Source organism: Brassica oleracea, chromosome C7 (genome assembly GCF_000695525.1).
Source record: "Brassica oleracea var. oleracea cultivar TO1000 chromosome C7, BOL, whole genome shotgun sequence".
Lineage (NCBI taxonomy): Eukaryota > Viridiplantae > Streptophyta > Magnoliopsida > Brassicales > Brassicaceae > Brassica > Brassica oleracea.
Genome location: NC_027754.1, coordinates 30,836,636 through 30,863,619, shown reverse-complemented (window position 1 = coordinate 30,863,619; position 26,984 = coordinate 30,836,636). Strand labels below are relative to the sequence as shown.

General features: G+C 35.8%; 5 protein-coding genes and 1 pseudogene across 6 annotated transcripts; 3 read left to right on the top strand and 3 right to left on the bottom strand.

Annotated features, from left to right (window-relative positions):
- Positions 1 to 2,130: 2,130 nt before the first annotated feature.
- Positions 2,131 to 4,280, top strand: LOC106306148 (protein kinase 2B, chloroplastic-like). The gene is made up of 6 exons (XM_013742637.1): positions 2,131 to 2,328; positions 2,569 to 2,906; positions 2,987 to 3,122; positions 3,202 to 3,338; positions 3,413 to 3,536; positions 3,677 to 4,280. The coding sequence occupies exons 1-6, from the start codon at positions 2,259 to 2,261 to the stop codon at positions 4,198 to 4,200; spliced, it is 1,329 nt and encodes a 442-aa protein (XP_013598091.1). The 5' UTR covers positions 2,131 to 2,258; the 3' UTR covers positions 4,201 to 4,280.
- Positions 4,281 to 4,534: 254 nt separating this feature from the next.
- LOC106306147 (protein IQ-DOMAIN 31-like) lies at positions 4,535 to 7,506 on the bottom strand. The gene is made up of 7 exons (XM_013742636.1): positions 7,372 to 7,506; positions 6,846 to 6,981; positions 6,505 to 6,768; positions 6,231 to 6,419; positions 6,054 to 6,137; positions 4,904 to 5,975; positions 4,535 to 4,817 (listed from the first exon to the last, which is right to left on the bottom strand). Exons 2-7 carry the CDS (start codon positions 6,936 to 6,938, stop codon positions 4,786 to 4,788), a joined length of 1,734 nt encoding a protein of 577 aa, XP_013598090.1. The 5' UTR covers positions 6,939 to 6,981; positions 7,372 to 7,506; the 3' UTR covers positions 4,535 to 4,785.
- Positions 7,507 to 16,323: 8,817 nt separating this feature from the next.
- Positions 16,324 to 19,399, top strand: LOC106306196 (probable LRR receptor-like serine/threonine-protein kinase At2g02780). Its single transcript, XM_013742720.1, has 7 exons — positions 16,324 to 17,837; positions 17,922 to 18,043; positions 18,125 to 18,371; positions 18,444 to 18,637; positions 18,704 to 18,741; positions 18,819 to 18,933; positions 19,024 to 19,399. The coding sequence occupies exons 1-7, from the start codon at positions 16,580 to 16,582 to the stop codon at positions 19,279 to 19,281; spliced, it is 2,232 nt and encodes a 743-aa protein (XP_013598174.1). The 5' UTR covers positions 16,324 to 16,579; the 3' UTR covers positions 19,282 to 19,399.
- A 58-nt stretch (positions 19,400 to 19,457) lies between these two features.
- Positions 19,458 to 21,267, bottom strand: LOC106306197 (annotated as a pseudogene).
- Positions 21,268 to 22,964: 1,697 nt separating this feature from the next.
- On the top strand, positions 22,965 to 24,247 carry LOC106303076 (zinc finger BED domain-containing protein RICESLEEPER 2-like). The gene is made up of 2 exons (XM_013739440.1): positions 22,965 to 24,135; positions 24,213 to 24,247. The coding sequence occupies exons 1-2, from the start codon at positions 22,965 to 22,967 to the stop codon at positions 24,245 to 24,247; spliced, it is 1,206 nt and encodes a 401-aa protein (XP_013594894.1).
- A 985-nt stretch (positions 24,248 to 25,232) lies between these two features.
- Positions 25,233 to 26,868, bottom strand: LOC106303828 (single-stranded DNA-binding protein WHY3, chloroplastic). Of its 2 annotated transcripts, none has more exons than XM_013740162.1 (7): positions 26,599 to 26,868; positions 26,376 to 26,476; positions 26,207 to 26,299; positions 25,997 to 26,091; positions 25,823 to 25,896; positions 25,650 to 25,738; positions 25,233 to 25,567 (listed from the first exon to the last, which is right to left on the bottom strand). In XM_013740162.1, exons 1-7 carry the CDS (start codon positions 26,804 to 26,806, stop codon positions 25,448 to 25,450), a joined length of 780 nt encoding a protein of 259 aa, XP_013595616.1. In that variant the 5' UTR covers positions 26,807 to 26,868; the 3' UTR covers positions 25,233 to 25,447. The 2 variants fall into 2 exon arrangements, with proteins under 2 accessions (XP_013595616.1, XP_013595615.1); XM_013740161.1 differs by having other exon boundaries at positions 25,823 to 25,899; positions 26,599 to 26,867.
- Positions 26,869 to 26,984: the final 116 nt, after the last annotated feature.

Sequence of the window (26,984 nt, the reverse complement as noted above, 5' to 3'; positions counted from 1 at the left end):
ACAGGTCTAAGAACAAACAATCCCAAACCACTACAGATAGATTTGGATGAAAAAGAAGAGAAGAAGAAACCTTTTGTGTCGAGGAGAAGAGGGATACATAGCGTCGCATTGAATGAGACTCTGGCTTGATGTGCGTCTATGGAGTTAAAAAGAGGGATGCATAGCGTGGAGAAGCTCAATTAATCGGACCGTTTCAGATAGCGTAGAGAAGCTAAGGCATCACCGCCGTCGATCGAATGGGAGAGACGATATACATGATCGAATGGGAGAGACGATATACATCTCCGCGTTTCATTAGAATTAGCGTTACTCACTATTACATCTTATCGGGCCGCAAAAATATATCAAATCCCATCAAACGGATTTAAATGAAACAACGTGTTTTGCTTTCCTTGACACGTGTCGGCTCGAGAGAGCTCGACTTATCTACGTGGCAGACGACGTGGCTCAAGAAGAAAAGAATAAACTCTATTTTATAATAAACATAAAATAGATACGGCACCGTTTCATGAGTCAATTACTATTTTTCTCACCATGTGTTTAGGGGCTGGCCAGAGCAACAATGTTTTGTGGAGTGACTACGAGGATGGAAAGACCCCTACCAACAGTTTGGCTCTATGGATTTAGTAGTAGCTAGTGAACACAGCTTCAAGCTGGTATCTGTTTAGATTGACCACTGACCACAACTATGCTTACAGCGGTGGTGGTGTCCATGATGACTCGGTCAGCGGCAGCTGCTCTAATCTGTCATAGTTTCTCACTGGCAGTTGCAGCTTTAACTCCACCAAACGCAATTCCCGCAGCCACAAAGACTATGACCACATATTCGATGACCAAAACAAACCTACCCACACAATTCTCTTTAAGGATAATGTCTATGGGTCCGGTGACGATGACTCAAGATCCGTAACGGCGGAGGTTTTTGACATGTCAGATGAAGTAAATGTAAAAAAAATCTAAAGAAAAAAGGAAAAAAGGTAAACTTGATAATTTGGATGAAATCGACGGTAAAAGGAACGAGGAGTTAAGATGACTGGAATTTGAAGAAGAGAGAGATGAGAAGAGAAATTGAATACACATGAAAAAAACAAAGATGGTGGAAATAGACGACCATGAAACCACCGGACTTGATTACTTCCTCTCTTCTATATCTCATATTTATTTTTATTTTTAACAAAGATATTTCGAGAGCAGAAAATCCAAAAGGTAGACATAAAGTACTTCTCCAGCAGAAAGTACGTTAAAGACCAAACAAAAAGTAATTCATAATGTAGGATGATCTCTAATATCATTCTAGATTTGATGCATTTTATAGGAGTTTTGCTTTGGCTTAAAGTTTAAAAAGTAAAGTTGAGACTTTATCTGACGTAAGCAGATTAGTAACCACTTTCACCAAACTATCCCTTCTCGAGACCCTGCAGGCTGCAGTTGCATAACAATTGAGATACGTGGAACATAAGGGTATTATTGTCTTTTACGAGAAAAGCCAAGGGACCAAGTCACCACGGACAAAGCAGAGAAGGGTAGAATCGTAGTTTCGGATAAAGCCCACCACCACCACCTTGACTTTTGATTTTTGAAATGTTCTCTCGTAATTTCACGTTCCTTCTTCTATACTTCTGATATTTTTGTTTTCTCCGTAGAATCTTCCTTTTTTATTTTCACAAAAAAAAAATATCAAAAAGTATTACCCCTTGCGGGCTAGGCGCTAGTCGGACGGTCGGGTTGAGCCTAGCGCCTAAAAAAAAATCAGGGATTAATCGGAAATTATGCGGGGCAGAATTTTTAGATTGTTTACTATGTTATAAAACAAGTTAATCTTTAATTGTGTATAACATTAATACATTTTCATGTTTAAGATTGTATAAAACACACAAATAGAATATATAAACTTAATATAGTGTAATTTTCATCAAAATTTTGAATATAAATGATATTGATAAAATTTTAGATCAGACAAATAAATAAAAATATTATTAAAAATAAAAATAAAAAAAAACAGATTAGGCGGCTAGGCGGTCATTTAGGCGGTTTAGACGGAGAAAATCGGATATCCGATTTTTAAAACCGATTTGGCATAAATAGTGGCCGATTTTTAGATTGCTCAGCGTCGCAATCAATAAGGAAAGAGATAGAGAAAGAGAATAATAAGAAGAATCTCGTTGGCTTCCATCTTCAGATGTTCTTGTGAATCTGTTCGTTCGTTCTCTGGAGAAAAAAAAAAAAAAAAAAAAAGAGAGAGGCTTTATCTTAGCAAAATGGGTAATTGTTTGGATTCATCAGCTAAAGTGGATAGTAGCAGCCGCCACAGTCCTCATGCTAATTCTGGTTAGTCTCCTCTCCTTGCTTTCTCTTCCTTTACCCAGTTTTGTTGCTTGCTTAAGACTTAAGACCTCTCCATAACCTTTTTAAGCTTCTGTTTTGTCTGATGATCTTCAAAGATCAATCCTTTTGAATTACCCATCTCTGCAGGTGTCTGATTTCAAAGATTCTAGATATCTCTTTGAGATTAAATGTTGGAACAAGTTGATTTATTTTGATATTGTCTTTTGGCTCTAATGTATGTAGGTTCATCGGGTTCAAGACCTTCTAGCAAGACGAGCCGTTCCACAGTTCCTTCAAGCTTAAGCATCAATTCCTACACTAGCGTAGAGTCTTTGCCTACACCAAGAACCGAAGGAGAGATATTATCATCGCCCAATCTCAAAGCTTTCACCTTTCACGAGCTCAAGAGCGCTACTAGGAATTTTCGACCTGATAGTCTTCTAGGCGAAGGAGGTTTTGGTTATGTCTTCAAAGGCTGGCTTGATCGTACGACTCTTACCGCTTCCAAACCTGGTTCTGGTATCGTTGTCGCTGTTAAGAAGCTTAAAACCGAAGGTTTTCAAGGTCACAAGGAGTGGCTGGTACGCTCTTTGTTCACCTCTCCTTCTTGTAAATCATAAAAGTTGTTTGCTGACATGTTTTCTTTTGTTTTTGGTTTCAGACTGAAGTGAACTATCTTGGTCAGCTTAGTCATCCAAATCTCGTCAAGCTAGTTGGTTATTGTGTAGAAGGTGAAGACCGGTTGTTGGTGTATGAGTTCATGCCAAAAGGAAGCTTGGAGAATCATCTTTTTAGACGTATGTAAAGCCTCAGCAAAGTCTTGTTCATAACCATGTTTTGTAATCCCTGTTAAATGATTTTCCTTTGCTCTTGCAGGTGGTGCGCAGCCACTAACATGGGCTATAAGGATGAAAGTTGCCATAGGAGCAGCCAAGGGGCTTACTTTTCTTCATGACGTTAAATCGCAAGTGATATACAGAGACTTTAAAGCTGCCAACATTCTACTCGACGCTGTAAGCAAACTCTCTTCAACCCCACAGTTCAGGATGTCACTTCGTTTCTAACTAAAAAACTTCTTTATTCACAGGAGTTCAATGCTAAGCTTTCAGACTTCGGTTTAGCTAAAGCAGGTCCTACTGGTGATAGGACACATGTGTCCACACAAGTGGTTGGTACTCACGGTTACGCAGCCCCTGAATATGTAGCCACAGGTGAGGAACTTTGGCCTTATCTTTATATCCTAAATAGCCTTAACTTATAAAGCTATTTAGCCCTTTACTTATGCAGCTCACAGTTTGATACAGTTTACTTCCTAAAACTCTTAAGCTCACATCTGAGTTTTCATGTACAGGGCGGTTAACTGCTAAGAGTGATGTCTACAGTTTTGGTGTGGTGCTACTGGAATTACTGTCAGGACGAAGAGCAGTGGACAAATCTAAAGTAGGAGTGGAGCAGAGTCTAGTGGATTGGGCAACACCTTATCTTGGCGACAGGAGAAAGCTCTTCCGGATAATGGACACGAGGTTAGGAGGTCAGTATCCTCAGAAAGGAGCATACGTAGCTGCTAGTCTTGCATTGCAATGCTTAAACTCTGACGCAAAACTCAGACCGAAAATGTCAGAAGTTTTGGCCAAGTTGGATCAGCTTGAATCAACAACAACTAATAAACTTGGAACTGGTACAAGACAAGGTCTGATTGATTCTCCGAGAGGTAGCAATGGAACCAGACAAGGTCTGATTGATTCTCCGAGAGGTAGTAACGGATCTGTTGTACAGAAATCTCCGAGGAGGTATAGTTATGATCGGCCTCTCTTGCACATAACTCCTGTTGCTTCTCCTTTGCCTTCTCACAATCAATCTCCTCGTGTAAGATAGTATCACTGTATTATATGTTACACTAATGCATATGTATGTGCACGCTACAATGGATTTGGTGTTATTCTTTTTTTTTTTTTTGGCATAAGCATTTTGAAATAGTTTTATGTTGTAAAGTATGCTGCTCAGTGCGTGTAAATTAATGTTTTTCTCTTTAGGTGAGCACTATGCGATCTGTTTTCAGGTTTTGGTTTTGAACTTTTTTATCTTTTGAGTTATGATTACAAGACTTTGGTTCAGTTCCATTTCACTTTATATATCTTTGTTTTACAGAGAACTAATAAAGCAAAACTCATGAATAAACTAAACTGTAAATGATTAAGGAGAACTGGAGAAGCATTATAAGAACTACTATTTACTAAAAACCCTATTTGTTTGTGAAAAGTGAAAACAAAGCATCCTGACTGTAAAACTTAAGAGAACATGTCAAAGACTCGGGCACACCAAAGCAAAGTAAAACACACTGAAAACATACAGAAACAAAACAGTTAAAATGATTAAAAAGGTTTCAGAGCTTTGTCCAACAGTGTAAGATGATCAGAGGATGACTCTCTGGATTGCTCTCTCCATTGCCTCAAAACGAATTCACCGTTTCCATTCAACTTTCGTCGATTCATCTGAGATAAACATGAACAGAATGAGGTTAAAAGACAAAATAAAAACAAATCAGAGTAAAGGTTGAAACTTTCAAGAGGCTTCTTACCACCACCAATGTCCTTGGAAGAAGAAAAAGATCTGTCACTGTTAATTGATCCTTTCGCTGAAGCTATGAGAAGTCTGTGAACTCTTGGAGACATTGCACTCAGCTTATCATTATTGGCTATATGAGGCAGAGAGTGGCGCCTAGTTGTCCCGTTTTTCTCTGGCTTCTCTTGACCACCAATCCTCGGAGACCCTTGTCCTCCTCTCACTCTTGCCTTTGCAGATGCAGTTGGAGCCATGTAGCTTGGGATCTTTCTCCCGCTCTGTGTAGTAAGCCCATCGTCTTGCTGTTGACTTTCAATCTTTGCAGGCAGCGAAGCTCTTCTATCGCTTGGCTTTGTGTCTTCAGACACAACATTTCCATTCTCAGAGGTAATAATCAGAACGTCTGGCTCTTGGATCTCTTCTTCAGCTTTGTCATCTCTCTCTCCGGTTTTGAGTTCATCTTTCTCGAGATCAGTCTCTTTGGAAACTGTTTCAGGGCTATCTTTCACCTTTTCTTCTTCTTCCTCAGGAGTGTCGACTACAGAAGCTGAAGCCATGTCACCAGGCAATTCTTTCTGCACTGAATCTACAATCTCTTTCTTCTTCTTCTCAGCGGATTTGCGTGTAGGTTTCTCCACCCCATTAGAAAGTGAAGCCTTTTTGAGACTAGTTCTCGGCTTCTCATCTTTAACCTCCAGTGAAGACCCTTCTTTTATGGCGCTAGTGCTTTTTCTCGAACTCTGCTTCGACTTGTTGTCATTCAGCTCCTTACCAAGCGTGGAAGGCTTCCTCACAGTTCGCTTTGGGTTTTCGTTTTCAGCTGTAGAACGGCTACTTGAGCTAGTTCCAGTATTGAAACCACCGGGTGGTTTCTTGATTCCTCTCTTGAGTTTTCCCTTGTCCGCTTCAACTGCTTGAAAGCTTCGCTTCTTTGTCTGAGATTTGGGAACCAGACTCTTAACCACGAGTGGACCAGGAGCCCAGACCTGTAACTGTGTCCAGCGCTCAAGCCACACCTTGGCTGAGTTAGGATCCTCAGGACTATACTGAATCTTCAGAGGCAACGCCGTTGGTGAGGAAACTAGAATCTGAATAAGTCAGAGAAGAAAATAAGCAAGAGCACGTCAGAGAATCTCATAGCAAAAAAGATGATATCAGTATAGTACCTTATCAATCATGGAGAGCTTTGTGGGATTCTCAAGCCAACTGCATGTGTTGGTTCCTTGTAAAGTCTCAGAACTCTCAGTTTCCTACCAAACAAAAGATTTTAAAAACATTGAAAGCACATTCGAGTAAAGGATATCAAAGTGGAGCTTGTAAACCTAACAGAGATTCAACAATACCGTATTTGTTTTCTGAAGTTGAACCCTAGTTTCTGAAGATCTAGCATTCTTCCCACGAAAAAGAGCTTGGAACTTCACAATCCCCCAAATGCAAGAGTATGTAGCAACAGCTTGTCTTCTAACCAAGTGACCACGGATGACTGCTTGCAGCTTTATGACACCTTTAAGCTTTTGAAATTCTTCACGAGCCTTCGCGAGTTTGTAAAAAAACAACAGAGTATCAGCAGAATAAGACTCAAAGTCTCAATACTAGAATGTAGAAAAAAGAATTCACCTGGTGAGATCTGACAGCAGCTTGAACCTTTTTAGCAGCTTCTTCAAGCTTGAGTTCTTCAGTGTCATTCCCTGACTCAAGATTCGCATTTGGCTCGTCACCTTCAATGTCTCTACTTGGCTGCTGCTCGGGGACTAGTAGAGTTTGTGTAGCTGCAACTTCTTGTGATGAAGCTACCGGAGTGGGATTCGTAAGTAAGTTTGAGACACGATTGTTATTATCCTTCACCACTTTCGCTGCATGCTCTTCTTTCTTTGCAGATATCTACAATGTTTACAGTCACATATCATATGTTAAGAGAAAAGAAAAAAAAAAAGAATATGTTTTTTCCATGTTCTTACCAGCTTCTCGCTTCCTTTCTCCAAACTAGATTTTGATGACTTCTTCCCAAGAAGAGACTTGATCCATTTACCAGGACTTGGAGTCTTCCCCATTCTTTAATGGCTATAATTAGAAAGTTTCTACAGATATAGCAACCTGCATTTGGTATAAAGCACCACAAGGTAAAGGTCAAAACAAATCTGTTGATGGAAACCCTATAAAGACACACACACACACAAGAAATGAAGCCTAACAGTTGGACACAAGACGAAGACAGACATCGACGGTGCAGTAACTAAAGGGAAAGTAGCAGAGCACGAATCAAAAGATAAGGGCGAGTAAAGGCAAAGTAAAGTGGACAAAGCAGAGATTTTGACGGTACCAAACCAAAACCCATCTCGATTTAACAGAGAAAAGAAGCGGGAAAACGAGGAAAGAGTGAAAACCCAAACACTTTTCGAACATATTTGAGAGATGAAATCGAAGAGTGAGATACGTTGTAAAGCAAAATCAAAAGAGTGAACGAAGATGGAGCTGAAGATGTACCGAATCGTGTCTTCTTGATCTTCTCAATGTTGCCCTTTTTTGGTTCTTTGGCTGGCCTCCTCGCCGGAGCAGCGCCCTAAATAGCAAAAGTGGTTACAGTGAGTGAGAGAATTACACTCACCGTTTTGTAATGTCTGAGAGAGAGAAAGTGGAAAGTGGAGACCGGAGAGAGAAAAGAACGGAGTCGAAACGACAGCGTTGTTTGGATGGGCCTTCGATACTGGGCTGTAGGATGGTATCAGCCTAGTTGCAGTTCATATTTGAATTTACGGAAATAATCTTTACTTTTGATTGTCAACTGTCATTATTGAAGTCGTTAATCAGCTGATTCCTGGCATTAAATGTTTTATTAACTACGTGTTACATTCTTTGTCAACGAGTCTTTTCATTACTCCTATCACTTTAATTCCAGATAATATTGTTAGATGTAACGTAAAGTAAATAAGAAAGTTGGACACCCCAGTTCAAATTTGATGGAATATGTGTTATTTAAAGAAAAATAAAACATTTTCAAAATATTTGAAAACTCGGTGTATCAAACATAAATTTAAGGATATGTTGAAAAAAGTATTAATTAATACTCATTCTATTTCAGAAAGATACATATTTTAGAGAAAAAAAATTATTTCAAAATGATACATTTTTTATATTTTCAATTTACTTTTATATACTAATAATGACTAATTGTAAATTTCATGAAAATTAATTGCATTTGCTGAATTTTTATTAGTTTGAAATTATAGGGAATATATAATCACAGGAAACTATGCATTTCATATTGAAATTTAATATAATATGTTTTATTAATCTGTGTGAAAAAAACTAAAACATGTATCGTTTTGAAGCGGATAGAATATATCGTTGTAAATAATTAGTTGAACTAGGTTAAGTGCAACATTTTTAGTAATGTAAACATACAATCTAAATTTTTATCTATGACATGATATAGTCAAATAGTTTGTACGTCCCGATCATATGGTTAATGAGTTTCTTATGCTTGTTCACTCCAACATTGGGCTTTTTATTTAGTGCGGTAGGCGGTGCATTAATTTTCGAAAATTCAAAAGATTTGTTTATTAATGTCACTAATACGATGTTAAGAATCATTTTTTGATAAATCACTCATCCAACTAAAACGCATCTCTATACTGTTATTTAAGCGGTCAGTTTCTGACATGTCGCACTCACGTTAACTCTTTGGTAGTACGATGATATTCTTAATAAATCAAATATATCTAATTATCATTATTAAATATTTATTTTATATTATTTTATATTTCTTTTTTTTATTTAGGTTTCCTTTTTTTTATTTTTTCAAATAATATGTATAATAATTTTTTTTATAAATTTTAAAAATGAAAATATCTTTTATATATAGTGTAATTAATAATAAGGAAAGTTCACAAAATAATTCTGGTTTTGAAGTAAAGAAATAATCTTCCCTTTCAAAAGGTAATCTTAAACAACATAATACATATTTTAAAATTATTAAGCATTTTATTTAAATCAATTTGTTTCCCAATTTAGTAGAAAATAATTTAAATAACATAAAGTAAGATATCTTTAATGAATAAAATTTAATTTAATATTTCTTTTTTTATATAAGTTCCTTTTTATATTTTTTCAAATAACATATATGATAAAGAAACTATTTATAAAACTTAAAACGAAAATATTTTATACATAATGTGATGTCATAAAAAGGAAAGCTTAGAAAAAATAAACTTGATATTGAAGCAAATAATTAATCTTCCCTTTTAATATTTATCGGTTATGTTTTTATGCAACTTTGTACCTATCATCACTTCATTTTTAAATTTTATTTTTGTAAATTAACATATACAAACTTACTAAGAAATCAAAAAAATATTTACACATATAATATGAAAAACAAATTAATAAAATGAATACAATTAATACAATTTGGTTGAATTAGATTAGAAATAGTTATACTTGAATTTGACGAAATATATGTAACATAATACACCCACAAAATGAGTAACTAGACCAATCCAAAAATTTTATACAAAGTCAAACATTAAATAAAAAATCATATATTTTATTTATAAAATATTTTGTACATATAAATTATGGAACGACTCAACATATTACTAAATAAATATGAAATTCTCAAATAATATTATAAATATATTAACCAACTATTACAATTAAGTATTTTGTATAAATTATATATATATATATATGCATAAAGTGTCAAAAGACTATCATTGTAATATTTATTTAGGTGACTTTGAATCGATCAACACTTTAGTACATTTTTACAATTTAATTCTCAGAACAAAATATATTAAACTATACATAATCTTACAAAAATATATTTACAAATATAAGACAAGAATCAAATTACATGAAATAAAAAAATTAATCAAAATTTTAATCTGTGTAACAAAAATATTTTAATTGAATCGGAAAAATAAATCTGATCTAATATATCCAAATAATAACCAAATAATAAATCAAATAATAACATATTTAAAAAATAAATAAACCATGCATTTTGATTATAATATAAATAACATAATAATTAAAACTTTAAAACAATTGAGTAGAAATGGCCGGGCATACGCGCTAGCAAAAGAAGCAAGAACGAGAAGCTATGTTTTTTCTCATATAGATCAGACTCGGACAGATGGATATGCTCTTCGGAGAATCGGCTCGTCTGTTCTCCACTTGATCTAGTTTAGATGGGTAGACAAACAAAAAAAAATATTAATAAGATTGTTATAATATATTTACTTTATAAATATTTATACCCTTACATGGGGAAATCAACTCGTTTAATTTTAATTATGGAGTTTTTTCTAAATGTATTATACATGGGGAAATCAACTCGTTTAATTTTAATTCTGGAGTTTTTTCTAAATGTATTATCGGAAAAATTAAATAGACTTTAGTGACATAACCCAATCAATTTTTAATTCTTTCCATGTAATATAAACCGCAATGTTATTTAAGATGGAACTAGAGCTGGACCCGCCCGACCGGGCGAGTGTTTTTTTTGTTTACGTAATGTAACAAAAAATTTTATACACAATTATATAATCTATAAAAATTATAACAAAATGGTGACAAAAATACATCACATAATACATATATTGCTGTTATATAATTCCACTAATAGTAAAAGTAAAATGATTTATATAACGGTAGATGTAAATATCACGCGAATATTTGTTTTTATTTGACCGATATCATTTTTATTTACCCGATATCGAGTTGGCTAGTGGTAAAGGAAATGCTAGTAGCCTTTCATTAGTCGGGTTTGATACACGTTGGAAAAAATTATTTACAACATTTGGGTTCCCAGTAAATAAGAAAACCACTTTTTCATTTTTTAGAAGTATACTTTTGTTTACTATAAATAATATAATATTTATTTATTTTTTCACGTATTATGTATTTTTATTATGACATTATGCATAATAATTAAAATATATATTTTTTGTTTATTTTTAGTTTATGTGTGTGTTTTCCATAAACTAAAATATATATGCGAAAATAATATTTGAGATGTTTTGATAAGTTTTTGTCCATAAATAATAATTATACCAACCCGTTATATAAGTAGTCATAATTTTTAATTTCTCAACCCGATATATAAATATTCGTCATCCATTTTCGACACTAAAATATTTATATTATCTACTTTATTAAAATGAGTAATTTGTTAGAATGAGTAATTGCATTTCTTGTATTTATATTATTATCAAATGAATTTTATTTTAACTTATTGACTTTAACATTTTATTATACGTAGGATTTTTATTTTATATGAACTCTTTTTTCTTTTTCTTAGAACATTGTTATTCTTTTGAAACTTTCCCTATTACAATTTTCTAATAAGAAAAATCTTAGGTGTTTTTAATTTTTTTAATAGTAATACTTAAATGTACATGTTATTACCAAATCTAATATTTCAAATCCTTACTAAAGAAAAATAATTTAAGGTAAAATTCAATTGAACATATGTAATATCATAAATAATTTAAAAATAATTTTCTAATAGCATTTTAGTTATATATATATATCTAAAACAATATCGTCAATTAAATAGATTAGTCAAATTAGTTATTTAAAAAGTTTAATTAGGTACAAATTTAGAATTATCAAGTAAAATGGATCTTTTTAAATATGTTCTCATTATTAAGTTTTTATTTCCAAAAACGACATATCCTTTAAAAATTTTAAATAATGTTAATTGATTTCATTAATAATAAAATTTTGAAAAATGTAATAAACATTATTTCATACAGGATAATACCCACAAATTTATGGAAATTTTTTTTCTACTTTACATATTAAGGTTTATAGTATTAATGTGTATTAAGTGTAATATTTATCATGAATTTGTTGTGGAATAGATTTAGGTAAAAAATTAATTTAGACTTCAATGGCATTGTATTGTAATTAAGTTGTAAGTCTTAGGGTTATTTCTTATTTGTACTTCTATTTTAATAAAGTAGATGCGGACGTAAAAATGTTGGGCCTAAATGTGTTTGAAAAGCGGGACTGAAATACGAAGAAGCATAAATAACGGCGTCTATTTATTTATTTATTTGAATTTTTTATAGAGAATTTTTTATATACTAAAAAAGAAACATTGTAATAAATGCGTTCACACTAAATTAGACACATGTCACGTAAATAAGTATTATAATAAATGTGTTCACACTAAAATGGACACATGTCACATGTAGAGAGTTTCTCAGCCAAACTCTACGTAAATATGTTCACACTATGTAATTTACTTTTTGTTAATATAAAACTCACATGCATAGTTCTTTTTACGTTATTTTTACTGTTTACGAATAGAGGTGGACAAATTATTCATAAATTTTGATTCGATTCGTTATTCGTTTTGATTCGAACCGAAAAATCCGGATATTCGTTACTCTACGAAGAAAATCAAATACTAAAATGCAATATCCGTAAAAAAAATAAACACAAATATTAATATTTATAGGAACGGATATTCAATATGATATGATATATGCATATATATATACATATATTTAAATATTTATATATAAGTTATATATTATAGTTTATATAAATTTTACAATATTTTTGTTTTTAACTAATTTCATTTTAAGATTTTTTTTTTCAAGTACTATTTTGAAAAAATGTGAGTTAATATTAATTAACAGTATCTTTATATATTTATCAACCATCTTTATATATTTTTACATACACATACCTATTTTTCATTTTCAATCTATAAATTCGTACGATTTCCTTTCTTACTGTTGCAGAAAGACAAAATGAAGACTTTGGCTAGCTGTGCTTTCCCGTTTAGCAAGTGAAGCTAGGGCCCGTCAACTCCTGCTGCGTATGACCTTCCATCTGGCTGAGAGTAGCATGGTGATGTGCCCCGGTTCGTGGATCAGTCCATTGGAGCCAACCAGCATGGAGATCAGGACGTTCTGAACAATTTGACCGAGGTTCGTTCATCTGACCGTACCGGACACACTGACCTAGCCGTCCCGCGTGCGTCCCGATTGGATCTTCGGCTGGAACCACGACCAGACGACGAATTTCCCCTTACTGAAGCTCGTCTTCCCCGACCAACTCGACATTCTAAGACCCACGGTCGAGCCAGATTTAGCTTGGGTGGTGAAGAAACCGAAGACGGACATGCATTCTCATCCGGCGGACCATCTGGACAGTCCGACAAGCGTTCTTATCTTTACCCCGTGCATCCATCTGGTTCGGATGAACCTGGACATCTTGACTAGTTTTCTCCATTTTCTGTGCCTTGACCATATCTAGTCTTCTCCATTTTCCGTGCCTTGACCAGATCTAATCTTCTCCATTTTTTTGTGCCTTGACCATATCTAGTCTTCTCCATTTTCCGTGCCTTGACCAGATCTAATCTTCTCCATTTTTTTGTGCCTTGACCATATCTAGTCTTCTCCATTTTTCGTGCCTTGACTAGATCTAGTCAAATTTGTATTTTCTATGCATTTTTTTCCCACATTTTCTTTAATTGTCTTTGACAACAAAACACTATAAATATGTAGTCCCTTTGATGAATAAAATCAGTTTCAGTTTTGGTTGTTTATTTTCGATTCTTCTTTTTTTCTGAGTGAGAGAGAAAGTTCTTAGCTAGTTCATCGGTTTGAACCGGCTTGTTGATTTGGTGGTCAGCCAATCATCTTTGTGTGTCGTTTGGTGGTTAGCCAACACACTACATTCGTTCTTGGGTGGTTAGCCTTAGATCGTGGGTATATCAAGAGCCATTCCGCAACTCTTGACGATCCTTTCAATCCATCTTAGTTCCAGAAGTGCCGTTTGCCTTCTCGGATCATATCCAACACCCAGCTAAAGTGATCCTCCTATCTTAGGGCGCATCAAGTAATATCAGAGCCACTTTGGCTGGTTTGTTTTCATTTCATCTTTTCATCTTTTCATTTCTCCACGATTTTTTTTTCTTATTTTTTGTTGGATCCGGGCTGTTCCTTTACTCCTTTGTGATCGCCAGTCATTTAAAAAAAAATATTGATAAAAAATTTTTTTTTTGGTTTGAATCACTTCTGAAGAGAAATCCAGGGGGAGTGGTGGAAGAAAAACCCTGCTGGCTGAAGAGAAACCCACCCTTAGGACAGTTAAGGCGAATCCATATCAAAAATCTCTTCATCTTTCTTTCACTTTTCTGTTTTCCACAAAAGTTTGTCTTGGGTTTTGATTGCTGAATTTTAACTGTCTATCATCCTTTGAACCAGTGAAAGAACTCTGAGTGACCATCTAAAAATCGTGAGCTAAAAACTTGAGAGTGTGAGGATTTTATTTGCTAACTTTGTTAAGTGTTTTCAGGATGTTTGGACTTCTCAAGAAATCAAAACCACAACAAGACGTTTACTTTCCTTTTAAAACTGTTTTTGAAAAGGAGATCGTGGGTATATCAAGAGTCATTCCGCAACTCTTGACGATCCTTTCAATTCATCTCAGTTCCAGAAGTGCCGTTTGCCTTCTCGGATCATATCCAACACCCAGCTAAAGTGATCCTCCTATCTTTGGGCGCATCACATGGGGTAATTGCCTATCGTTGTTTTTCTGCTCATTGGAAGAGACTAATTGTTTTGATAGGGTGTTCCGTTATTACAACCTTCTTTTTTTATGTCAAAGACTGTTCCCTCGCCAGTGTCATCATTTACAATCCAAGATGAGTCTTCGAAATATCTTATGTGCACATTGACGTGAACACCTTATAACTAAGTATTTACCACAACTGAAATATCTAATTTTTTTAGGTTAAAATATATATTTTTTTAATGCTTCTTTCACTATCAACCAAATTGTAGTAAAATAATTTGTATTAATAATTTTCTTTTCTTTTTTTAACTGTTATCCGTTTAGAAACTATAATATGAAACCATTGGTTCGACTCCACGACTATCTAAGATTCATAACATGAAAACAAACAAATAATAGTACTTTTTTATTATCACAAGAAAAAAAACTAAAAACATCAAACATTTTAACCGAATAAACAAAATAAATATTGATTTAAAATGATAGTTATATTTTAGGAGATTAAAAACCAAAAAATAACTTAAAACCGAACCGATATCCAGATGAAACAGATTAATGTCTTCTTATTAAAAAATAACGAAACTAATAATCACATTCTGCGCAAGGCGCGGGTTATTTCTTAGTTTAATACTCTCTCCGTTTCAATATAGATGATGTTTTAGAAGGTTTGTTTTGTTTCAATTTACATGAAGTTTTGAGATTTTAAGGAAGTTTTGAGATTTTAAGGTTAATTTTAGCTTTATTGGAAATTGTTCAACCAATTAGATTTTACAGTCTTTTTTATAATTGGTTAACTGATTTTAAAATTATATCTTTAAAATATTTTTTTAGAGAAATGTAATTTTCTTAATTTTTGTGCACTATTACAAAATATCAAGTATTATGAAACAGAAGGAGAGGGAGTAGTAAAAGAGTTGGATTTTCTAGGAGAAAAATATACTTTCAACACTGGAAAATATATATAAATGACTGATATTTTACCTTTTTATTTGATACTCCTACTATATAAATGCCTGTTTTAGAAATATTAAATGATATACTTTCGCAGTGACGATTGTTCCAAGGCGGTTGCATGTGCTTCATCGTCTAGAATCCATAAATATTGTACAGTAAAAATTTTCCTAATACTTTCCAATATCAGTAATTCATTATCAAATAACGAAAAACCAGTAGTTTCACTGCATAATCATTAACTAAAGAGAATTTTAATAAACAAAAATAAAATAAAAGAGAAAGTAAATGAACAGTTCATCAAAACAAAAGAACACAGCTCGACATTTGTTAGAATCTCGACACTTTAAAAGAAAAGAACACAAACGTAATGGCTTCGTTTTCAGGAGAACAAGAAACGACATACATTTCTTGATCTCATTCTCACCGAAAGGTGACCAAACATCATCTCTAACCTGTTCAATTATACAGAGGTTTTAATCAAACAAGTGTTATCATACATGTTTTGAACAAAATCACGTGTTGCATTATTAAAAATAAGGGTCCCTTTAAAAAAAACAAAGCACATGATCAATTTGTTTCCAAAAATTCACAAAAGAAAAACTAGTAATGCTCTCAAGTATCCTATGATCTGGTTTGGATTTTAATGCATTTGATTTATTGTCAATTCTTTTGACATTCATAATTACATATACCGGTCAATCAAAACTAGTTATAAAGTAGTATAAACAAGTTGAACTAAATTAAACCAAAAACATTATCTAAATCTGAAGACCTTTGATTACACAATACAATACAGTTTAAAATGTGAACATAAAATTAAATCAAATAAAAATCATAATCCATGTTCTTAAGTGTATTAAAAGTTTGAAAAATAGAATATAAAAAATTATAGTCATGTTCTTCTATGCATTAAAACCAGTCTGTCAAGCGGAGGTTGTGCGATGTGCAGTAATGCACAAACAACCAAACACAAAAATATAAAAAAAAATTACTACTCCAGGCATTAAATGCATCCACTTAATTTTCCCATGAACATCTTAACTCTCTTTTTTGATCCCAAGCTATCCTCAAGTCTCCATCTTCCCACATAGATCTGCCAGTCTCTGTGATCCCAGAAAAAAGAAAGAGGGACAACCTTCAATGAGTTTCTGTTTCTCTAAACCAAAACACATCTCCAAACACTAAAAATTTAACAGAGAAAATGGAAAGTTCCCTCCAAAGCCATGTATTGCCCTTCACTTTCCTTCTTCTTCTTCTCCTTCTTCCACTACTCTCTGAGTCTCAGTTAACTCCAAGTGAATCAAAAACTCTCTTTGATATCCGAAAGCAGCTACAATATCCACATATTCTTCAGTCATGGACCAATACAGCCAACTTCTGCAACCTTCCTTCTTCTCCTTCCTTCAGAATCCTCTGCTCCAAAGGTCACATAACAGAATTAACCATCACAGGAAACAGAACCAGCAAGCTCTCTGGAAGATTTGAAGAGCTCTTCACTCTTCTTACAAAACTCTCGAGCTTAAACACTTTGTCTCTTACCTCCCTCGGTATATCCGGTCCTCTCTCTCCAAAGATCATCACCAAGTTACCACCTTCTCTCCAATCTCTCAACCTCAGCTCTAATTTCATATCCGGGAATATTCCAAAAGAGATTTCCTCTTTGAAGAATCTGAAAAGCCTTGTTTTAACAAACAATCTGCTCAACGGTTTTGTCTTTGATCTCAGAGGGTTGTCTAATCTTCAAGAGCTGGATTTGGGAGGTAATAACCTCGGTCCTGAATTGCCTTCACTCCCAAGTAACCTTATCTCTGTTTCGTTGAGGAACAACTCCTTTAGATCCAAGCTTTCAGAACAGATCAAGAAGATGAACAAGCTTCAAAGTTTAGACCTTTCTTCCAACGAGTTCACCGGATCGATTCCGGAGTTTCTGTTTTCTCTTCCTTCTCTTCAAACTCTCGGTTTGGCTCAGAATATGTTCAGCGGATCGCTTCCAAATTCTACCTGCAGCTCGTCAAAGGTTAGAGCTCTAGACGTTTCTCACAATCTTCTAACAGGAAAGCTTCCGTCTTGCTACTCTTCCAAGAGTTTCAAGAACCAGACAGTGCTCTTTTCGTTCAATTGCTTGTCTTTGAATGGGACTCCTAACGCTAAATATCAGCGTCCGCTTTCTTTCTGTCAAAACCAAGCGAGCAAAGCAATAGCTGTGGAACCTGTCCCAAAGGTTGAAGAGAAAGATTCTGCAAGAAGCAAACTCGGTTTGGTGATTTTGGTAATCATTGGTGTGGTCATCCTTGCAGCAATTTTGGTTGTTTCGGTTTTGATTGTCCTGAGAAGAAGAAGATCAGAATCAGAAGAAGATACTTTTGAAGTGAACAACAACAACAATGATAGACATGCATCTGATAAAGCCTCGGTTTGCAGCAACACAACCACCAGCACTAAGTCATTACCAGATTCAAGTAAACAAAGACTATTACTATTACTTTATTGATTCAGTTTTTTTTTCTCTTGCAAAACAATTAAAAAGAATTTTACGAACGTAGGACGTGTACCGCAGACAATGAGATCTGCAGTGATTGGTCTGGCACCGTACCACATTTTCTCCTTGGAGGAACTGGAAGAAGCGACTAACGACTTTGATGCAGCAAGTCTTCTCTGCGAGCAGGTAAAAACAACAACAAACATAACATGAAACTACGTAATATAAAGTCTTGATTGGTTGATATATTTTGGTATATTACAACAGTTGTACAGAGGTTGTCTCAGAGAAGGCATAGCAGTGACAGTGAGATGTATCAAGCTGAAACAGAAGAGTTTACCACAGAGCTTAGCCCAGCAGATGGAAGTTTTATCAAAGCTAAGGCATATGCATTTGGTTAGCGTTCTTGGACATTGCATTGCGAGTAACCAAGGCCATAATCAACACGCTGGACACACCATCTTCATTGTCCAAGAGTATATCTCAAACGGGTCGTTGAAGGACTTTCTCACAGGTAAAACCTGAAAAAGACAAAAAAAAAACACATTTAGTTTTCAGTAGTTCATATGGGGAATGTTTGAATCAGATTGTAGGAAGAAAGAGGTGCTGCAATGGCCTCAGAGAATGGCGATAGCAATAGGAGTCGCTAGAGGGATACAGTTCTTGCACATGGGAGTAGCACCAGGAATCTTTGGGAACAATTTGGATATAGAAAATATTCTGCTTGATGGAACACTCACTGTAAAAATCAGTGGCTACACTATTCCTTTACCATCCAAGGTATAAGCATAATTTTCATTCTTTCTTTTTTTAATTCAATCTAAGAAAATTTTCTGGCATTTGAAGGTTGGAGCAGAGAGCAATCAAGTCAAAACTCCACGGAGGTATATATCTCTTTAAGATATGATAAGATGTGTTTTCTTGTATCAAATTCTGAAACTTGTTATGGAATTGTGTGCAGTAATGAGGATGGAGAGAAAGAAGATGTGTACCAGTTTGGAGTGATACTACTTCAGATCATCACAGGGAAGGTAGTAGCTGCAGGCTCTTCAGAGATGGGAAGTTTGAAGCTTCAGGTCTGTTCATGTTTCAAATTCTCAATTAAAAACTTTTTTCATATTTGTTAATCTACAAAATTTGGAACCCTCTTTCGTTATATCTTGCAGCTGGAGAATGGTTTGAGAGGTGAACCATCAGTATTGAGCAGCTTAGCAGATCCATCTGTTAGAGGATCATATGCTTATGAGTCGTTGAGGACAACCGTGGAATTTGCTATCAACTGTCTTTGTGAGGATCAGAGCAAGCGACCATCTATTGAAGATGTTGTATGGAATCTGCAATATACAATTCAAGTGCAACAAGGATGGACAAACAGTGGGAATCATGAAGCAACCATGAAGGCAATATATGAACGAAAACACTGATCATAGAGAGAGAGAAACTTGTAGAAACAATAATGTAAGATGAATGTAGAGTCAAGAGTCAATAAGTCAATATGTAGTCTCATGGATTACAATATTACATGAACTATCTTACACTGAAGATTCCAAGCTAACTTAGTAACCTGTTGTTTTAAACAAAGCAAAAGAAGATCTCTGAGAATGATCAAATTGAAATAGATATGATAATCAGGTAGAGATGAATGTGGTTGAGATAATACATGGAAATACATAGAAACATCAAAAGCAACAATCACAGAGTTTGAAAAACACACGGAAGACAGGAAATTGTAAGAGCTAGTGGAACCAAATGTTTTTGAAGACAAATGCTACAACATATTATTACTAGTCTGCAGTCCAGCTCGGTTCCACAACCTCACGGACTCTTCTGTTATACTCGCGTTTGCTTTCACTGAACATTCGTGCAGCTTCGGAATTCGCAGGAGAGTTGGGATTAGGATCACAGAGCAATGACTGTGGTTTAAAAAAGAAAAAAGAGAGATAGTTAAGCTAATATGATCATATCAAGAACACCAAAACTTTAAAATGGGATCGAATGTAAAAGGACAACCGAGGAAGAAGAGGAACAACAATCATCAACTGTTTTGCTTTTCTAGAACCAGGACATGAGAAGGATTTCAATATGAACATTTCTATATATATATATATATATACCTGAATGGAGGTAAGGATAGCAGCGACATCATATATAGGACTCCACTGGTTTTGGAGGATGTCCAAGCATATACTCCCATCAGCATAAACTGCACGACAACGAACAAGTGTCAGTTTCGTGAATAAGAAAAGCAGGTGATGTTGTTATCTTTAAACTTACTGTTTGGATGGAACATCCGAGAAACAAACCGAACTGTAGGTGGTTTTGTTTGGATAATCTTCAGAAAACTGCAGTGAGAGTTTGAAAGTACCTGACAAGATCATACAAGATAGAGAAAGTAAGAAGAGATAACAAAAGATCAATCAAGATACGTTGATCACAATTAGAAAACATTACCTCCATCCCATGGGGTATCATCAGGCCTGCAAATCCCCAAACAGAAGGAGACGACGTAATTAGTACAGTGAAAAAAAAAGGGTTGTAATGTATTTTCACTTGTTTGATTGATTACCCGAAAATAACAGCGTTCCAGAGCATGATGTTGTTGTCTTGGGGAGCACCGCTGATTCCAGCAGGTGGGTCTTGCTGCAACCTCTTGAAGTCCCTCATCAGTCTCTTCCTAGCTGGAGTCGACATCCTTCTCTTTAACTCTATCAAATTCCAGTAAGCAACACAAGATTAACCAAGAGAGAGAGCGGATCACAAGAACCTAGTAAAAATTCAGGACTTTCAATGTGTTCTTAAATTGTAGTTGCAATCAGCTTCAACAGCAGACCTCAGTTTCTGGTAGCCCTTAACCATTTCCCTAAGTGTAGCCTGGTTTTGTCATATATTTGAAATCTACCAACGTTTATATAACCTATGATCATAAAGCTACCTAGCTTAGAAGCACTTTTTTTTTTTTTTTTTTGAACACCAGCTTGGAAGCACATCAACAAATCAAATCCGCAGAGTAATCTCGCTCTTAGGACCGGATCAATTCAGCCAAAAAAAAAATAAAAAAAAGAAACAGCGAAACATTGAAAAGCATAAAAGTAAAAAACTTCGGATCCACCAACGAAGCATCGCGGGAAAGAGATCTCACTGTTTGAGCCAAAAAATAATAAAAAAAAAGGAACGGTGTAGGTCCGTCGTCGTCAAGCAAGCATCTCTCCTCGCCGGTTGGGAATTAAAGGGGAAGATGATGAGAGAAGAGAGTCTCCGGATCGATCCTCGAAATCACCGTTGCGATTGAGAAATGATGAAGTGGACAACCTTCGTATAAACGCAAGCAGTGGTTGCCTTCTAGATATTTGCTCGGAGGATGCAAGCAAGAGAAGCTTAACCGGAATTAGACCGTTAAATCGAACTGTCATAATACCCGATCTGAACCACACCTGAACCAACAATTTTTATATTCTTGTTTTCATGCAACGGAGTAGGCCTGCGATTCCGAACCGAACTGATCGGTTCGATCCGAACTGAACCGAAAACGTCAGATATCGGTTATGATTCGGAAATAAGAGAGAAACCGATCGGTAAATGTTTTCAAATATATCGGTTTTCCCCTCGGTTCGGTTCGTGATAACGGAACAGATAACCGAAATTTTAACCTAACTATATATACCTAACCTTAGTCATCCTTAACCTAAGTGCCGACAAACCTAAAGTCGTAAACGGTTTGCCCTAATCGCCTCTCTTAATCTCTCTTTCTCAAACACGATCTCTGATCAATCCTTGTTTGATTCTCAGACCAGACCAACTTTTCTACTTCCTTACATCATTTGGAGCACAAAGTAGAAGGTTACTTTTCGTATCTGTCTTCTCTTCTTTCTAAGTTTATGTGTAAATCGATTTTAAGGTTTGTGACTTTGTGTGATAATCGAATTGGGATTTTAATTGTTAGGGTTTGTGTGTGTCGCTTAATGACTCAATTATAGTTTATCAATTTATCAGCTTGGGTTAGGAACGATTTCTGTTGATTTTGAACAGAGTTTAGCGAATGGGTTGTCTGAAATAGCGTATGATTTTGTGTTCATTTTGTTTGTTATGTTTGGTTCGTTTTGTATATATATTTGTCTAATCTTAAGTGTTTATTTTCTGATTGTATTTGTAGATGTCAGCTTGTGAAGATAATGGTGACTTCCTCGCAGAAGACGTTGAAGGAGATATAGATCAAGGTGGGGGAAAGAAAAGATCTGCTTCTGAGAGATCAAGCACTGATATGCCTCCTGTCGCAAAGAAAAAACAAGCTCACAGAGCAGAAGTTTGGCAACATTTCATTCAAAGAGAAGATGATCCGAGCATCAGCAACTGCCGTTATTGTGCTCAAGGGATTAGATGTGACTCGAAGAAGAGTGGGACGAGTGCGATGAAGAATCACATTGCTCGATGTAAGATGTCCCAGCTCTACAAAGAATCTGGAAAACAGCAGGTGCTAGGTGGAGATAGTAGTGGTGTATTGACAGCCATTAAGTATGATGATGCCTTGTTTAGGAGATCAGTGAATGAAATGATAGTGCTGAATGATGAGCCATTTTCTTTTGTCGAATCTGAAGGGTTTAGGAGGTTCTGTCACAACACCTTGCCTATGTACACAGTTCACTGCAGGAGAACAGCAACCGAAGACATATTTGAAATGTTTCTAAGGGAGAAATCTAGCTTAAAGCAGTTGTTTAGTTCTGAGAAGCAGAGAGTGTCTCTTACCACCGATATTTGGGTTACTCCTACAACATCCTACAGCTACATGGTCGTCACAGCTCATTGGATTGATCAAAACTGGAATATGCAGAAGAGAATCATCAGCTTCAAGCCTATCACGGATCATAAAGGTGACACTATTTTTGAGCATTTGAGTCTACGTCTCTCTGATTGGGGAATAGAGAAGGCCTTTATGGTTACAATAGACAATGCTAAGGCGAATAACAAGGCCCTACGGCTGTTTACAGAAACATGTAGGGAGATAGGACCAAATGCATTAGTTAAGGATGGTGCATTGTTGCATATGCGTTGCTGTGCCCATATTCTCAACTTGATAGTTTGAGATGGTTTATCTGAGGTCAAAGATAGTGTAATGGCTATTAGAAATGCTGTGAAGTATGTTAGATCATCGGGTACAAGATTGCAGTCCTTTCAGTTAAGGGTGCTGACAGGAAAGATTAGTAGAGAGAGCTTGTGTTTGGACTGCATAACTCGCTGGAACTCCACATATCTCATGTTGTCTGCCGCTTTGAAGTTTAAGGTTGCTTTTGAGAAGCTCAAAGCCGAAGACATATTGTATAATGATTATTTTCTGGAAGTAGAGGAGAATGGACATAAGCGAGTTGGACCTCCTACTACGGAAGGGTGGGAAGAGGTGCAGAGGTTAGTGAAGTTTCTGAAAATCTTCTTTGGCTGCACTTTAGCGTTCTCAGCATCGAAGACAGTCACGTCCACCATTTGTTACAATGAGATTGTGATTATCGAGAGGAACTTGATTGCATTGAGCAATAGCAAAGATGGAATTCTACAGATTCAAGCAAAGGAGATGAGGAACAAATTTGAGAAGTACTGGGATGGACTTATTAATATGAACCCACTGGTCATCATTGCAAGTGTGTTCGATCCAAGGAACAAGATGCAATTTGCTTCTATATGTTTTAATAAGCTGTACGGGAAGGATAGTCTGGAGAGTGGTCATCTCAGAACATCAATCAGGGCACTGATGAAATCGTTGTATGAGGAGTATGTGAGCAAGCTTAGCTCTTCATCTCAAGGTGATAGTCTCAGCAACGTTATTGATAATAGGGAAGGTGAAGTTGGAACCATGTTTGATATCTCTGATGACGATGACGAAGACTTTGAGAGGATAGATTCTTTGTATTCAAAGATGGTTTCAGAGGCAGCAAATGAAGAAGGTAGCAGTGAACTCGACATCTACTTGATGGAAAAACCAGTACCACGAGGCTCAAACAACTTCGGCTTGGACTACAATGTGTTATCTTGGTGGAGGAAGAACTCTTGTAAGTTTCCAATCTTGTCTGAACTAGCAAAAGATGTGCTAGCTGTTCAAGTCTCCTATGTTGCTTTAAAGTCAGCATTCAGTACAAGTGGTAGGATTTTAGATCCGTTTCGTAGTTGTCTGACTCCATATATGATTGAAGCTCTTGTCTGCCTACAACACTGGCTTCGAAACAACATCCAGGCTGAGAAGGTTGCAAGCTTGGTTCAGATGTTTGAGGAACTCGATTTTCATGAGTCATTAGGTAATCATTTAACTATTTTCCTTCAATTTTTATATGTTCACAGTCATAAGTTCCTAACTGCCTTTGACATTATGTAGAGTCTTTGCAAATTCCGAGTGAATCTGATCATTAGAGGTAATCTGTTGCTCTCTTATTTGTATAGTTTCTTGTAGTTTGTTCTTCTCCCTGTTTTTACTGATTTTCTTCATAAACTTGTAGGTTGGAATGTCGAGGAAGTCAAAACCAACTTAGCCTATCACTCTCTTTTGGACAACTTATCCTTTTGAACTTCATGAATCTATGTATCTTTCAAAGTCTGATCTTTGCAAAAGAGATTCAGATTGTTTTCTTTTTTGAATTTTCATGTTTGAGAGTGATCTCTTTTGAATGTTTTAACTTGGTGAATCGAATATAAGCTGGTTTTGATATTGGAGATTATTTTTCTATTGTTGATTGCATGATTATTTGATTGGGCAGGTGAAAACAGAGGCATAACCGAAACAACCTTGGGTAATCGATACCCGATAGGAACTGTAAATACCCGAAATTAACCGAGTGATCCGATTTTTTTATTGAAAATGTTGATTTGTTTTTTTTTTGGAATAAAATCAAAAACCGGAAATAACCGAAAACCGAACCGAATTGAACCGAATTAAAATTCGGTTTTCTTCGGAATTTTTTCCAAAAAAATCGGTTAACCGAAAATCGAAAAATCGGTTCGGTTCGGTTTCGAAAAACCGAAATCACAGGCCTACAACGGAGGTTTACTTTCCGCAAATGAGAAGCAACTTGTTAAACTTCCAGGTGTTTGTTTGAGCAAGAACAGGGTTCTCTTTGAGGACTACTGGTATTGTCTTGATTCGGAGCACGTAAAACAGATGATGCGATCAAGCACACAACGATTTCTTTCTCTTTGTAGGTCCGTCTAAACGCTATCATTCGCCTGAATTATATAAATCTGCATAAAACACTGTATAACATGAAAACAATATTGTCGGTTACCGTAAACCGTATTTTAGAACACTACTAACACTGCAAATCCAATCCTTGGTTTATGACCTCGGGATCGAGAACTTTTGCCTATATGCCTTCTTAGAAGGTGTAGTGAAGACCCTTTGTGATCAAGTTGATTCTTTGTATTACCAAAATTCTAACCGTTTGCTCATGACTAAAAACAAAATTTGTAAAACACAAAATGAGTTTTTCCTACACAACAACACATCCCATTTGGTCTAAAACACTACTACTTCTACTGCCACTCGTTGATAGCGATAACAAAAAGATGGGATGGACACAAGAACCGAGCTTGCAGGGTTGTCTGTATAGTTCTCAATCATCTACTCCATTCGTAGTCTCCTCCATACTTTGGGGACGCATTGTTAAGACGGTTAGAGTCTTCTGGTTTGATAGAGCTTGCAAACGCTTGCCAGCCTATAAGGTGCGGCAAGATGAACTGCTGACACAATGTATAAAAGTTAATATAAAGGCAAATGGTTCTATACAAAGAGATAAAGAGACAGTGAGAGAGATCTTACGTTGAAAGCAGAGATAAGAACAGCAAACTCTGCTTTGGTGATTGGTATGTACACACTCTCATCTACATTCAAAAGCTTGTTTTGAACGCCTTCATGCAAAAAACACCAACAATGGTGGATATCAGAAGAGCTTTTAGTCCATGAAAGAAACGAAAAAAGGAAGATTCACTTACTCAGGTTAAAGAAGCGGCCAGAACCATCTGGAAGGGGCTCAACTTTCAGTACCTTCCTCACTTTACCTTCATCACTACTACAACAACCATAACACAACATCGATTCACGAAACAGAACTAAAACAACAACATAATCCAAGTAATCAAATAGATCTCACAGGGTCCTCAGCATACCCTTTTCCCTTGTTAGGATCATGGAAGAACTCACATGATTCCCTCGGCCCGAGGCTAACTACATTACCAATCTCTGTAACTGATAACGAGAACACCTGCATCAATTCAAATCAAAACATCAACTTACCCCAATCAAACTTCTATCACAAAACCAAGTTCATGATCATCATCACAATTCCATAGACTACTAAGTAACGGATAACACCAGACCTGTTTCCTGCTCCAATCGTACTGACGAACACCAGCTGCAGGAGCAAACTGGAGAAGCAAGAACCCTTCCTTCGAAAGCTTGAACGCACCAGACTGAACAAAGACAACGGAGACCAATCTAAGATCTACAGAGAGAAGACTCAATAGAGATTTGGTAAAAGAGACATACTTCTAAAGCCACAAACTCGGGCGCACGAGGCTCTATCGTAAGAGCAGCCTTCCCTTTGTAAATCGAATGACCCACATAAAACCGTGGCGAAGATCCTTCCCCTAATCCAAACAAACACACATACACTATGAGAGCTCTATGCTTTCGATGTTTCTGGATTCCAAGCTTCCATTTTTCAGTATTCAAACAAAAAGGAACAAGCTTTTTTTCAAGTGGGTTTTACCATTTTGTGGAGAGTAAGCCGGCGAAGATGAGTCGCTATACCGAGACTTCACCGTTAGCTTCACCCTCTCCGTCGGTCTCACGGCGAAGCCATGCCGTTTTCCTACAAAACCACCGGCGGCGTTGAGAACACGAGCTTCTGGGAACCGATGGGTTAAGAAGGTTTTGGAGTTTGCCGCCATTGGAGGAGAAGATAAGAGCTGCGACATCGTCGTCTTCTCCACTTGGATACGACGGAGGAAAAAAGGTTTCAAATTTCAACTAAGGAGAGATAAACTTTTGTATTAATTCGTTTTTACTCGATAATTTTAAGATCTTTATAAAATTGGCCCAATAGTTTTTACTTAAAAAATTTAAATCAACGATTCAGATTTATTTAATACACGG

Excerpts from the sequence above, each read along its gene's own strand:
- LOC106306148 (XM_013742637.1), top strand. The coding sequence starts at position 2,259 with ATGGGTAATTGTTTGGATTCATCAGCTAAAGTGGATAGTAGCAGCCGC. Across the intron at positions 3,339-3,412 it reads CCAACATTCTACTCGACGCT|GAGTTCAATGCTAAGCTTTC; the intron begins GTAAGCAAACTC and ends CTTTATTCACAG. Across the intron at positions 3,537-3,676 it reads CCCTGAATATGTAGCCACAG|GGCGGTTAACTGCTAAGAGT; the intron begins GTGAGGAACTTT and ends TTTCATGTACAG.
- LOC106306196 (XM_013742720.1), top strand. The coding sequence starts at position 16,580 with ATGGAAAGTTCCCTCCAAAGCCATGTATTGCCCTTCACTTTCCTTCTT. Across the intron at positions 18,638-18,703 it reads CTATTCCTTTACCATCCAAG|GTTGGAGCAGAGAGCAATCA; the intron begins GTATAAGCATAA and ends TGGCATTTGAAG. Across the intron at positions 18,742-18,818 it reads CAAGTCAAAACTCCACGGAG|TAATGAGGATGGAGAGAAAG; the intron begins GTATATATCTCT and ends AATTGTGTGCAG.
- LOC106306147 (XM_013742636.1), bottom strand. The coding sequence starts at position 6,938 with ATGGGGAAGACTCCAAGTCCTGGTAAATGGATCAAGTCTCTTCTTGGG. Across the intron at positions 6,769-6,845 it reads AGAAAGGAAGCGAGAAGCTG|ATATCTGCAAAGAAAGAAGA; the intron begins GTAAGAACATGG and ends TAAACATTGTAG. Across the intron at positions 6,420-6,504 it reads CTGCTGTCAGATCTCACCAG|GCTCGTGAAGAATTTCAAAA; the intron begins GTGAATTCTTTT and ends AAACTCGCGAAG.
- LOC106303076 (XM_013739440.1), top strand. The coding sequence starts at position 22,965 with ATGGCTATTAGAAATGCTGTGAAGTATGTTAGATCATCGGGTACAAGA. Across the intron at positions 24,136-24,212 it reads CGATTTTCATGAGTCATTAG|AGTCTTTGCAAATTCCGAGT; the intron begins GTAATCATTTAA and ends GACATTATGTAG.
- LOC106303828 (XM_013740161.1), bottom strand. The coding sequence starts at position 26,806 with ATGTCGCAGCTCTTATCTTCTCCTCCAATGGCGGCAAACTCCAAAACC. Across the intron at positions 26,300-26,375 it reads CCGAGTTTGTGGCTTTAGAA|TCTGGTGCGTTCAAGCTTTC; the intron begins GTATGTCTCTTT and ends GTCTTTGTTCAG. Across the intron at positions 25,900-25,996 it reads GATCCTAACAAGGGAAAAGG|TAGTGATGAAGGTAAAGTGA; the intron begins GTATGCTGAGGA and ends TGGTTGTTGTAG.